At 38.9% G+C, this 14,096-nt stretch overlaps 1 protein-coding gene across 9 annotated transcripts in view; it reads left to right on the forward strand.

The window, feature by feature from the left end:
- LOC124165907 (unconventional myosin-XV) overlaps window positions 1-14,096 on the forward strand; it is a 366,313-nt gene that overhangs the window by 154,484 nt on the left and 197,733 nt on the right. For all 9 annotated transcript variants that reach the window (XM_046543447.1, XM_046543452.1, XM_046543465.1 and 6 more), the window contains exons 6-9: window positions 11,037-11,146; window positions 11,568-11,885; window positions 12,566-12,743; window positions 12,830-12,953. In XM_046543447.1, coding sequence (XP_046399403.1) covers window positions 11,037-11,146; window positions 11,568-11,885; window positions 12,566-12,743; window positions 12,830-12,953 — 730 coding nt within the window. The remainder of the gene's footprint in view (window positions 1-11,036; window positions 11,147-11,567; window positions 11,886-12,565; window positions 12,744-12,829; window positions 12,954-14,096) is intronic.

Here is a 14,096-nt window from a genome sequence, read left to right on the forward strand (position 1 = left end):
TAGATAATGCTGGCAACAGAGATGCATTTGAACTTAGATCGACAGAATTTTTCTCTTTACTGGAATTATATCTTTGGAGTTTGAACTAGCCTTCGTGGTTTTGTAAATGTGTGCTAAAACCAATTATAGTGATTCCTTTCTTTGAAATTGGTCTGGAGGGAATATAAACAGGTTGCCATTTTTGTATGGGAAATTTTAAAACTTAATGCGTAAGGTTTAGTTCTGTGTAGCAAAGAAATACTGCTGAAAGCAAGTCAATATCCAATGCTGGAGGTAATGGGCGAGCCAGAAAGGATCAGAAGTCAGTGAAGATAAGAAGGGCTCTGATTATTTGGAATTTATCGGAAATAAAGTGATATAATAATGGTTCAATGTGTAAGTAAATTTATAAAATACCGAAATGAATGGTACTATGAAGTTTGAAACTGCGCCAAGTTAAGCTTTCAGAATCAATTTTGAATTGTGAGAAAAATAGAATGTGTTGGCCAACATAGAGCAGAAACACCGAAGCCGTTGCAGAGTTACGAGTGTATCTTTAAATTTATTCTTGGTTATCCGGGTCTCATAACTAGTATGGTCTCTCTCATAAAGATTCTAAAGCCTTTAATGCCCTATTATCTAATGGTATTCAATACTTGTCAACGTGCTTCCGTAATAATCGTAGATACCTCGTAAAAGTAGGAAATTAATGTGTCTCGGTTGAAAGAGGGATAACGGTCTTTAGAATCCCTTGGGCGTTAAATAATTTACTCTATCTTGAATTTATTGTGGATGATTTTCATCGTGTTGCGGGGAATTTCATGAAGAGTTTCATTGACAGGTGGATGCAGGTGAATTTTATTTGTATCAATGGAAACTATTTCACTTAATTCAAACTAGCTTTGGAATTTTTTTATTTACTTTTTAATGATTTTTTTAATGTAAGGATTTTGCGTAGACGGTTGTGAAATTTCGAAGCACCTTACTCCCTTGTGTAACTTTGATTTCCTTTGTAAGTAATGATTATGGTCGAAACGATTGTATCATTAAACTTATCTCCATCCCTTAGCTTCCGCAGTCACGAAGAGCGTAGTGGTTGTTACCGCTCTTATCTATAATGATCTAAATCACGCAAGTTCTCGAGAAATCGGTGAGATTCGTAATGACTTCCATGTGGTCGATCAATGACCGCAGCTTCTCTGGTGAAGCATAATGTTTTAAAACTGCGCATGCTTAAGAATATGGCGATCAAATAGCTGTATTAATTAAAGGTTTTATGTTCTGTCGTGGTGTATGATCTAATTTTTCCATTCTATCCAGGATTTTATATAACAAGACACATTATCTTCTCTGAAACATTTCATATGCCTATGGATATTTAGTTGCTACTTTAATAGAGACAATTAAGTGTGAGAACCTTCTTAAAGTAATTCATACATTATAATTTTTCTAGAGCTTAAATCCTCTTTATACCTTTGGAATCTATTTTATATTAGTCATCCATTACAAGTAGCTAATGTATTTCATGATAAAATTCTTAAGAATAGAACTAGTTTTAGCATTTTTCCAATTCACGTCGTAATTAAAATTTGCCCCTCTCCTACCTCCAAACGGTTTCTCTAGCATCCCCCCCCCCACTTTGCTGATCCTCCTCTTCGTACGCCTTAATATTTCCCTTTCTTTTCCATAATCTGACACGAATTCTCCGTCTTTTTTCTCATTTACTTTTCTCGCATGTCGTTTCCTTGCAAATAAATGTCGTGTTCCAACGTAGTTCACACATGTGCGTGTTCATCGCATGTTGATGTAGAAACGACTATAGTTGTTGCATATTCCTCTTCCGTTTCCCCATGAAATTTCTTCTCTCGTTGTCTAACCTGTCTTCTAAATGATTGAAGTGTTTCTTTAAATTTAGATGTTGTCAGAATGTTGTTTGCTCTTTGTCTTAAAGTGCGTTTAAACATCCTTGAGTACCTTTTCCTCTCACAAAATATTCACTTAACCACAGCAACATTCACATAACACATCAGCTATTACTGTTGCTGTAAAATGACTCATGATGAAGACCAATGTTTGTTTAGAAGGATGTGTAAACTATATACTATAGTATCTAAAATGAAGTTTTTCATCTGCTCGCTGACATATGATTCGATCGAAGGCCAATTTTATATCCCATTTAAGGATTAATTGGGAGTGCAAAAGTGAGCCTTTTAAATATAAGCTAGTGATTGGAATCAATGTATTTCACTATAGGAAGCAATCCTGTCTCAATAAAATTGAAATTCAATGAGAGAAAGCTCGCATGTCTTCTCGGGCATTGTGGTCTCGTATTCCCTCGCTCCTTTTCTGTTTTTTCTCAATTTATTTCAAGTGCGTAAGACTGCAAAATAACATGATATCGCAATTTTTCTTGTCAAAATGACACGAGCCACGAATATTGCGTTAGTTTTCCTTTGAGAGAGGCGAAAATTGCAAGGCAGAATGGTAGGCATTTGTCGAATTTAAGGGGGCGAATAACTCCCGTTCGCGCCGAATTGCTCAATGAAAACTTACATTATCAACTTCAAATTTTCGGGGTACCTTTGTCAAAATTTGTTTTCATACCAAATTTGTTTTACAACAACTTTCACCTCAGTCTTTTCTGAGATGCAAAGTTTTTAAATTGCTAACTTAGGCAAATGACGAAGTTCTCTTTATGAGCCATTTATTCGAGATGATGATGTGCGTTTTACAGGATAAATCTGTCGCTAAAAGAAAGACCAAATACGGCCGTCCACAGGGTAGATGCGACCTCTTCCTCCCTCTCGACCGGTCGATTTGGGTGGCAGATTACTCGCATAAAACTTATACTATCATGTTGAAATTATCAGGGTATGTGTGGAAGATTCAATGTTAGGCTTATCTAGCGACAGGTATGCGTCGTATTAACAGTGGCGCAGCGAGGGGGGTTTTTGGGAGATAAAACCCCCCCAGAACGCAGAGAAATTTTTAAGTTTTTATCCATTTTACTTGATTGGATTGATATTACAAATAGAATAGTGTAAGGATTAATAAAATATCCCTCAGAAAGCCGTAAAACTAACCATTTTGAACCGTTTATCTTAAAAATCCGAAATTTATTAATCTCGCACCTACCGCTTATCCTGGTGGGTATTCCATACCCCCACACACCACGGTATTAGTTGCACCTAAACATCCCCAGCCTCAATTCCTAGCTGTGCCCCTGCGTCTTAGGGCGTCATACTTACCGAAATTTTTCTCCTGTGCCGCGAAAATATGTTATAATTCATTTTGCAGTCCCTACAGTTTTCAATTTATTTTTAGGCTCAAAATTCCATTCAATGTTTTTCTTTTGGTAATTAGTAATTTTTATTCTATGTTATTTTTCATTTCCGCATTTAATAATTGAGGGGTATAGAAACCAAGGGGTACAAGTTATATTCTTTTCTAAAGAGAGTTAGGTACAGAAATTCGGTAAAGAAAATGAAAGAGATCTACTAAATAAAATTGATTGTTAAAGGCGTAACTTGGTGAAAGCGATTCATTATTAAAATTAAAAAGAAGAACTTTGTGCTTTGACATTAATATTTATTCACACATTTACAACCATGGTTTCAACATTACTGACGTTGAAAACATTGTCGTAAATGTGTGAATAAATATTAATGTGAAAGCACAAAGTTCTTCTTTTTAATTTTAATCCACTAGATATTCAGTAGTGCATTTGATAGTCCACTAAATAAATGTCAGCACAGAAGAGAGACTTGCTCCTGTCCCTTGGCCACCAGGTTTTTTTTATATGCATTCTATCATTTTCTGAATATATCTCTGTTTAGAAGAAAAAAAATACTTGTGCTCCCCCTCAATTTTGAAGTTAGCATAATAACAGTCTTATTGCCTATTAGGCTACCATACTTTACGGAATGGAAATAATTACCTGTATGACCATGTGTGTGGAGGAATAAATATTTGTATATTAAAAAAAAGCGTGAGTACGACCCCGGTGTCGATCACCCTCGTGCGTTGGATGTGGCGGGACCCAGATGGAACAAAAACGAAACCGGTAACTTTCCCGTGTTTTGCGCGCCGTCCTTGGCGCAACATCAGCGTTCGAATGCTAGGAATCTCTTCCCTTCACCCAAAGGCATGCGAGAGTTCCCTCAACCTCTCTGCACCTCCCAGCCCGCGACTACTCTCCGCTAACTTCGAGGGAGGGAGGCGCGCACGGGTACTTTCGCCGCCTCCGGGTTGGGAGAGTGGGTTGGTTGGCGTGGCTACCTCCTCCTCCTCCTCGTGATATCGCCCTCCCCGCGCACCCAAGACAGCGGAGAAGGTTCAAGGACACACCCGAAGCAACTATCTTCACCCGCGGCTGCGAGAACCGTTGTCTTCCGCTACGCGTACACGAGCCAGTCGACCTCCCCCCGACGGTCAAGGAACCAGCCGAAAGTGTGTGTACTTGCGAATGGAGTCTTAGTTAAAAAAAAATGGTAATGACTCGAGATGCCAACTGCGGATCTTCGTCGCGTATTCATCATCATTGGGTATTTTGCAGCCCCCAAAACCGCCCTTAAACCCTCCCACATCCCCACTCCTACTTCAGTGAATCTCTACTATGACTTTACCTCAATTTTTACTAATCAGCTACTAATTATTTGTGTTTACTTATTAGACTGCCAATTTGGCTGGGGAGTTGAGATTTTAATCAGAAAGTGATATTTCAGCATTGCGTAGAGTATTTTGCATTCCCGCCCCTTAGTCACTCGAAAAGAGAAGGCCTTTGAATTCATCCCGGGTTTTACGTCAGATCACTGTGAGGCTTTATGCATTTGAAGAATTTCAGCATGTCCTGCAATGTGGAAGATTTCTCGAGTTTCCCACCGGGTTATATTTTCGTTAAATACCGACTTTTCTAGGGTTAAGTTTTCCATCGTCTTCAGGGTAGAAATAGCTCCTGCTAACTCAAAATTATGTGGAACTTAGCCCTCGAATCGTGGTTATGCGAAGGAATTACCACCCAATGGGGAACGCTAGAGATCTTTCTGACTCGAACAGTTTTTTGCTGACCTGATGTAAAACCTGAGAGATATTTTCTTAAGCTACCCCCCAAGAAAGCCAGAAATATTCCATCAAAATGAAGGGGCGTTTGTTTGGCTTCGCTTAAGTGGTGTACTTGTATTTATTTGCTGCGCAAAAAATAATTGGTGGGTCGGTTGTTTGATGATCATTTTGCTAATTGATGAAAGGTAGAGAGGATCTTAGTTTCAGCAGTAAGCCAAATATGTTGGTGTCCAGATGTTGCTTTCGTGTTGATGAACCACCCAAGCCACAGATGCTCGTTAGATTGACTATGGCGGGCCGTGGATCCTTCTTTACTCTCAAGATTCAACTTGAGTCCTCTGAATGGCAGAATTCCACGTAAACCCAGTCTGCCTGCTGTGAGTTAAACAGCGAGAATTATTCTGAGTATGAATCAATATTTTCCGTATTATTTTGTTTCCGAAAGTGGAGGAAATACCGTGTGAAAATTAGATATATTGAATTGCAGTAATGATGTTCGTAAGATGAGATAGATTTGACTGCGACTGTTAGAAAAATTGCCAGCAATCAGTTGGGCACCGCTTGAATGAAAGTGGTAATGCTGGGTGTTTTTTTCTTTTTAAGAATTTTCTCTTTTCTGGCCCGGAAATTCACTGCTGATTCCCAGACGATTGTCGGAGATGTATTCATTCCTGACTGTGGCCTGCCCCACACCCATCAACCTAGTTTTCTCACATCTGAAGACCAATTACGGAGACGTCCGACATCCGACTGTAAGATTACCGTTTAGTGGTCGATTTAATAGAAAATAGATGTTTTTATGTGGGTAAAAGAAACGTTTAGAGAAATTTGATGTCCAGATAGTCCCCTCTCGGCAAATTTTTGAGGGATTGGCGTTTTTTTTAATGTTTCACGTACTTGATTGAGTTCCCACAGTTTCAGTTCTCAGGTTGGAATAGAAATTTAACCCAAAGTGTGATCATGGTCGAGAATTTAATCCGCACGTGTGAATCCAGAGGTGTGATCTTGGAACTTTAAGGCATCTTATCGCTTCCGCTAACCGAGACATGGAATCTATCCGTGCTCATCGTAGCTTTTCTCGCAGTGAACTCTGAACAGAAAAGCAAGTACTAGTGAAAGAGCAAAAACAGCAATTTTATGAAAACTTTGATTTTTTTATTGGGTCTTGGTAGTGGTAAGGAGAGAATGACGAGAGAGGGAGTGATTAAAAGCCGACATGGATAGGAGTTTAGAGGAATGGATAGAGTAAGATAAATGTTCATTGTATTAGACGATGCAATTATTAAAACTTTTCATGTAAAAATTCCTTGGAAAGAGTTGGAGGAAACCAATAAAAATTTATTTGGACCTGAAAACCTGGAAAATTTATAAATTGAAATTCTCGTAATTGGAAATATTAATAATTTAATTTTTTATGGAGCTTACAGTATCTGGAACAAATTTTTAGGCAGTCCCTATGGATAGGCCTTCAATAGAGCCATTTCTGTTAGTTCTATGCGAAAACACTTCCCAAAGTTTTATTTCATAATTACATTTTGCAATACAATTTTGCTACTTTGCATGAAGAATTACGTTTACCTTGGTACAGATAAAGAAGTGGCTCCAAAATCAGATTTTATTTTATCTGGTATTTTCATTACAAGGTACATGCATAAAAACACAATCATAAACAACGGTGTCACGGAGTGACAACTCGTACCGTGAATTTCAACGAAAACAGCTATTCGAAATTCTGGTTCATTGGTGCCTTTCGAGGAAATAGCATGGGATGAATTTGTGAAGAACGTTATAAAACCAAAATTTTTGGGAAAAATGATCACCAGTTCAAGATAAAGTGCCGATCACAAAGAGCAAATGTAAAGCAGTTCTTTTTTAACTGGACCGTACGGGACTGGAACGGCCTACCTGCAAAAATATTTAAACTCTTCCCGAAAAAGTCTTGTATTTTAAAAATCGTTTAAAGAAGTAGGTTTCAAGGGGTGTTATAATGATTTTACTTATTTTAATCGTATGTTTACTTAACCACCAGGTCAATGGCCTACTTGTCTTTATTTAATTGTAATAATATCATCTCCAAACGTATCTTACGCTTAGCTTCGTGCAGGAAAGATAAGGAATAAACTGATGATGAGTGCTTCATCTGAAGTTATCGAGGTCGAATAAGAGGAGGAGGGAGGATATACCTCTTCCTCCTCCTCGGCGGGCGGTGACATCCGGAGAACACTCACCCTCATCGCGTCAGACCGGAAGTCGCCAGGCGCACGCCTTCCTTGTTTCTCCTCCCTCTCAATTAATTAGTCTCCTCCGTCCGCATCATCCCACCCTCCTTCTCCTCCCTCCTTCCCTCACTGCTTGGATACTCGCTGTCTCTCACTGTCTCCACCACCGCCAATGCGGCGAGGCGGGAAAGAGCTGCGTCTCAGGGGGGGTGGGGCGGGCAGCGTCCGAATTGCAATGATTCTGTGCGAAAACGCCGCTGAGAAAAATACCTGGTTAGATCAGGATTCAGATCAAACTTGTGGGTGAGGGGACGAATTTGATGGCAAAGAATATGAAGAGGAGGATGTGGATGCAGCGCGTATGTATGTATGGAATGAGGGCCTATTAGAGAAATAGACTTTCGGTAGTTTAATAAACTTATATGGGGGAGAAAAATAAAAGACATCTCGAGTAAAATGCAGAATCCAAACACATTATCCAACCGGTACATCGGGTTTATATACATTTACCGCGGAAAGAGCGTTTGCTCTCGAAGCGTCTCCTGATTGGCTGCCAGTTTCCTCGGACGGTTAGAAGGTGGCCGTATATTCTTGGTATGTGAAGGAGGCTACCGAAAACTCAAGGCATGCGTCGGAAGAGAAGGGTGGAGAGAAACCTGGCGTTGGCATTGGCCTGCTCTTAACGAAAGGCGCCAAGGGGACCTCGGCTTAACGTCCCTTCCGACGGACGGAGTGCTGCACTTGAAGAGCGCTCCAAGTACTCAAGCAGGGATCGGACTGCCTCGAAAAAATCTCTACCATCGCTGAGATTTGAACCCCGACCATCTGGGTGGGAAGCCACCATACCAACCTGATCCCTCCATGTATTCTGCTGTAGCCGCTGTTGTTGACGTGTACTGGAAGGGTGGGAATTGGACGTACAGTATATCTCGAGGCGCCTAGTCGGAAAAAAATATGTCCTGACCCCACATACCTGCTCGGAATAACCATCCTCTAATCATGAAAAAATGTGCGTTGCTGGCGCGTACGGATTAATGGATCTATTCTCAACCCCCTCCAATGGTAATCATTATAAGCGCAGTTTTGATGTGATGGCCTGCGTCGCCATCTCTCGTGGCGAGCAGAAAGCAAGGGGTTTTTGAGCAGGAGAATGGGGTCGTCGTCCGGCGGTCTCGAATGTGTGTGGGAAAGTGTGTCGGCGCTCCGAGAGAATTGATTCGCGTCGTATAATCTCCGAGCCGGCCCGCCATCGCGTGCCTCCACCGTTCATTCATTCATTCGTAAAATTGAGGCTGACGGAATTATTCCGCCGTAGCTTCGGAATGTGCACTAACCGATGATTACTTGGAATCTTGCACAAGAGCAAACAGTACTTTTGTACTCACATTTTCAGGTTCATGAGTTTAAAAGGACGCTGGTAGTTCGGGGAAAGCAGCACGGCGTTGATCATTAAGACGCTGGAGTTAAAAGGGTTGAGGAAGTTTATTGAAAGGTTCCGAAACACGTGTACTAAAGTTTACGAACTGCGGACTAATGGTCGTGAAATTTGTGGCGTGGTCGAGAACATGCTGAGTTCCACACACTGCTTTATATATAATGTATTGGATTTGTAGTTAACATTTTAGGCATCATAGTGACCGAAATTGGATCAAATGGTTGTTGAAACACCTATAATATCTTTAATCTACAAGTCCTACCAGTGAGATATCTTCCAATCTTTAATATTCTTCTTATCTTCATCTCAAGAGCGTGTGTCCTAACGCAAGGTCTACTTAAGAATGTCTCTCCTAATGTATAATGTTTTACTTTTTGGTGACACATCGTCTACTGTTCCTTTCTAAATTACTGACATCGAATCCTGAAACATAATGAAGTTATCCAGTGTAGGGAATCGATAATTTAATTTTGAGAAATGATCTTCCCAATTTTGGGACTTTTTGAGCCTAACTATAAACTAAGTTAGCCTATTCCCATTTTGGGAAATTACCAAATCTTTAATCTTTGCCCACATTCCTTTAATATATGTCCCTGAATAAAATGCTAGGATATCAATGTCAAGTTTTATTTTAACGAGCACCAGTGGTATGAAATCGTGATTGCTTTCTGATGGAGTAAGGTTATCTCTCTCAACTACAGTCATTCGCTTCCTTTTTCGCTTATACTTGCAGTTTCCTCATGCACACCAATTAAAATGCGAGATTCTGTTTTTGTGGGCTTGTAAACTTGAAATTTAACGGTGGCGTACTTCACAATTGAGTTCAGTTGATATTCAGTCGTTGAAATCACCACATTAAATACTCATTATGTTCACTATTTGCTCTTCCCCGTTCGTCATTTCATTTTCCTAGATTGCCATTGTCTTCGGTGACAATATCCTTGCATTTCTAGATACTAGCTCTTCTGGTGCGTCCTAGGGTTGTGTTGATATGGGAAGCGTTGACATGGCTGTGTTGACATCGAAACGTTGACATGGGATAGGTAGTAAGTCGGAAAAAAATCTAAATTTGGATTATTCATGGAGAAGGTAGTACATACACATGCCATTGGTATGGATAAGGTGGAAACTCATTTGGTACAATATATCAGCTGCTACGATTGACGAAGTTTCTACACTAATATAAGCTTCACAAGGCTGGCAAACCTCTTTCTTTCGTCTCCTGTAAAATTCACATTTAGTGGCTAACAACATTTACCACGTCAACACTTCAATTATTTGTCTTAGCTTGATTGTTAGTTCTCGGAACACTATCGGATTAGTGGTTGACGTTTGATGATTGCAAGACCAGGGCATACATGTAACTAAAGTCAAAGAGGAGTTTAAAATATGTCGAATCTTTTTTTCATGAACCCGAATCCCAAACCCGAATGCTATTATCATCCAGTCCAGAACCAAATCCTATTCATATTCATTTTAATAAAATGTAAATCTTTTCTTATTTTAACAGCGTTTTTTAAATAATGAATTTTTTATCTAATTACTGAACCTTTTATTGTAAGTTCTCCACCGCTTGTTGGAGTTTGCTACCTGTTCTGATTATTATTTTGCTACTGTTCTCCGAATCTTGGAATGCTTGCCCCATCTCAGTTTCCGTTTCTAGGGATTTGATTTTTATATTTTCTCCTATACGCCGTGGCTTTCAATTTTCTGTATCCTATCGATGTTTATCTGACGGTTTTACCGACGGAAAATCTTAGGTAACGCTCAACGTCTGTTACTTTATCATCGCGCATTTAGTGGAGGTGTGGCCTGTTTACCCACGACGTGAGCATCACGGCTGCATTGTCGGCATTCTTGTGCATCGCCCACGATCGATATCACACCGCACAGACCGTTGACCCTACGCATAAGGACCTGTGTTACGTGCTGGAATCCCTATGTCCTCGTAACTGATGGCATGATAATGTCGGTACTCCCGTTTCAATCAGAATCGTGTCATCCTCGAAAATTGTATTCTGAGAAAAATTAACTCCCGTTATGGTGTTCATATGCCTATTATGTTTGGGATGAACGCCTGGACAATTAAAATAGCGGAGAAATGTATGAAATTACTCATAAATGGTACCGCTTGCCGTAATCTAATCTAGCTAATTGCCAATATAACTACAAACGGAATCTTAAGTTGTACTATTTTTAAACCTATAATCGGGAGGTATTGATTTATTTTTAAGAATGGAACCGTACTTTGAGACAATTATATATCTGCTGCTTCAAAAAAAACCTTTAATTCAAATATTGTAAAGTATAATTTTATTTATTTTTGGATATTTTATTTTCAGACCTATACTGGGAGCATCCTGGTGTCTGTCAATCCTTACAAGATGTTTGATATCTATGGATTGGATATGGTTAAGAAATATGAAGGACAAATCCTTGGAACACTTCCTCCGTAAGTTATTCCTAACTATAAATACTCTTACTATCCAGCTTTAAATATTTTGTTGTAACTCCACATCAGTGTCAATTGTAAACACAATTTCTGTCTCAAAATGAGCTCTTGAATTTTCCTTTTCTGTACTAATGTCTTACATTACCAACTCACTTCTCAGTGCCAGTAAAAAATCTAATTACGAATTAAAAATATATTTGTTCAAAGATATTTTCTGACTTTAATCGTTTAATTATTATCGATGTTTTATTTAAATTAATATAAAATCACTCTTTACCAAAATCTGTTATTATTTTTCGTCTAACCATCGCATTTGACGTAATATATAAGGGTTAACGTAACTGTTTACTTTGCTCTCTATTTATATTTGGGGTCTCGTACGCTGGAGTATTTCTTAATGGGCTCATTCGATTATTTTCAGTCATTTGTTCGCGATTGGTTCCGGTGCTTACGCACGAATGAGTAAAAGTCCCCTTGCACCACCTGGAGACGTGTCTACACTGTCCAGGACTGGAGAAGATCAAGTGGTGATCATATCGGGGGAAAGTGGTGCTGGAAAAACTGAGAGCACGAAATTGGTGACCCAGTACCTAGCAGCTGTCAACCGCTCACCGTCTAACCTCATCACGGAACAAATCTTGGAAGCATCGCCGTTGTTGGAAAGCTTTGGAAATGCTAAGACCGTGCGGAATGATAATTCGTCGAGGTTTGGGAAATACTTGGAAATTCACTTCAGAGAGTAAGTTCCTTTTGTATTCGCTACTGTTTCCTAAAAAGTATTCAGTTGACAGATTCATTCATATTTGATCTAATTTTTCTCTCTAGAATAAAAAAGTTTTTTTTTTACATGAAGAATTACAACAAAACGTTTGAAAACAATCGGAGGTTTTTCTAATACTTTAATTCCCGTCTCAATCCCCTTCTTTCACTCTGATGGTCCTTTGTTATAAACCAGTGAATAATATTTTGAAGGAGATTATATTTAATATGAATAGCATTTTGAAGGAGTTTATGGCTTTTCATCAGTCATAATAATAATAATAATAATAATAATACGTCTTTATTGGGCGAGATTGGGACTAGAAAGTCCCATCTTCCATCTAACCCCTAAATGTCATAAACTATGTTAAGCGGTGATTCTAAGTTATTTAAATATATTCATCATAATATTTCTTCACTTATCGTTAGCAATTGCCCATTTAAGATTGCAAGTGATTTTGTTCAAAATGGCCTATGCTTCTGTGGGAGAGGAAGTGAAAGACTGATGAATGCCAGGACTTCTAATATTTTTTATCTTTTATGATGCAGAAATTTGGATAAAAATACAAGGATATGAGTACTCTTTGCTTTTGTAGAAGTCTCTTAGTAAATATCTTTAATCAGCTCTGAAATTATGATTCCATGATTTGTCTCTTTCAGTGGGGTTATTATTGGTGCTAAGATAACAGAGTACCTGCTTGAAAAATCTCGTATAGTAACACAAGCACCTGATGAGAGGAATTACCATGTATTTTATGAGATGCTGAAAGGGTTATCGACTGAACAAAGGGAAAAATATGGTCTGTTAACGGCAGAAAAATACTTTTACCTCAACCAGGTAATTTACTTATTAATTTGGTTTCCTGCTCAATGCATCACATATTTTTTGTTGTGCATGTTTTCAAAATAATTGTCCATTTTTAGGGTGGAAATTGTGAAATTGATGGAAAATACGACAATGAAGATTTCCAGGCTTTATTATCAGCAATGCAAGTACTGGGATTTACGTCTGAAGAGCAAGACACCATTTTTAGGATACTTGCTTCAGGTTAGTTTCTCAATACTTCCTAGTTGTATTACGCGTTATAACATATTTTCATTGTTTTTTCGCTACAACCATCAAATTCAAAGGACTATTTTAAATGCATCTTGAAGAACTGCGAATCCTCGTGATATTCCTTCAATATTTAGCGTAACGGCATAAGTTTAGAAATAAAAGTAAAGCGGAACGAAATAAACGAAGCATTTAATCTCATGGGAAGCAATGGGGAAAATAATTTTCAGCTCCAAAATTTCCCTTGTAAACAAGCTAATACAAATAAAATAAACAAAATAATGTTATCTTCAAAAGGCTGAAATTATTGCTTTAAAAAGGCCCTCTACCCTCATATTTGGTGATGTGTATGCCCATTTCTTTTTCCGTCGTATTAGTACGACCATCTTCGCGTCGCTGATAGGAATTAGGTAATCATCGCACTTAACTACAACCAAGTTGACTTGAGAAACGGGCGATGATACGATAATATTACCGAGAAAGTAATTTGACCCTATTAGTGGCGAAATAATATCTTAGGGAGTCATTTTCGAGGCCCCTAAAAGCTCTGTCTTCAATCATCCTTCTACCCAAATATGGTCGTGTATTGCGGGATTAACGAATCCTACTCAACGTAAAATTTTAAATATGGAGGCATAAGTGGATGAAAATTGCAATTTAAAAATTTATTTTAAACCTTAGATTGAGTTATAACCTATTCATCAGCGCGGGCTAATACTCATAAGACATGCGCCGCGGTCGTATTCGCTGCTCATTTTTTTCGCGCACTCTTTGAATGAAGTTCTCGCGAAACAGTGAGGACGTCAAACAAACGGTTGAACGAGTTTTACGATGTTATCATGCAGTAGTGATGGGGTAGAACACACTTTAATATCATACGTATCTTCTTTCTGCATTTTATATCAATTTTAATTCGGAAGTGAATCGATCAATCCGGCCTTAATTGTAACTCGACAGCTCATTGTTTGTCAGTGGCCCTTGTTTGATTGTCAAGTAACGCTGCTAACCTCAGGGGCGCAGCTAGGAATTAAGGCTGGGGGTGGGGGGCGGGGGGGGGTTTAGGTGCAACTAATACCGGTGTGTGTGGAGGTATGGAATACCCACCAGGATAAACGGTAGGTGCGAGATTAATAAATT

Source organism: Ischnura elegans, chromosome 1 (assembly GCF_921293095.1).
Source record: "Ischnura elegans chromosome 1, ioIscEleg1.1, whole genome shotgun sequence".
Taxonomy (NCBI): Eukaryota; Metazoa; Arthropoda; class Insecta; order Odonata; family Coenagrionidae; genus Ischnura; species Ischnura elegans.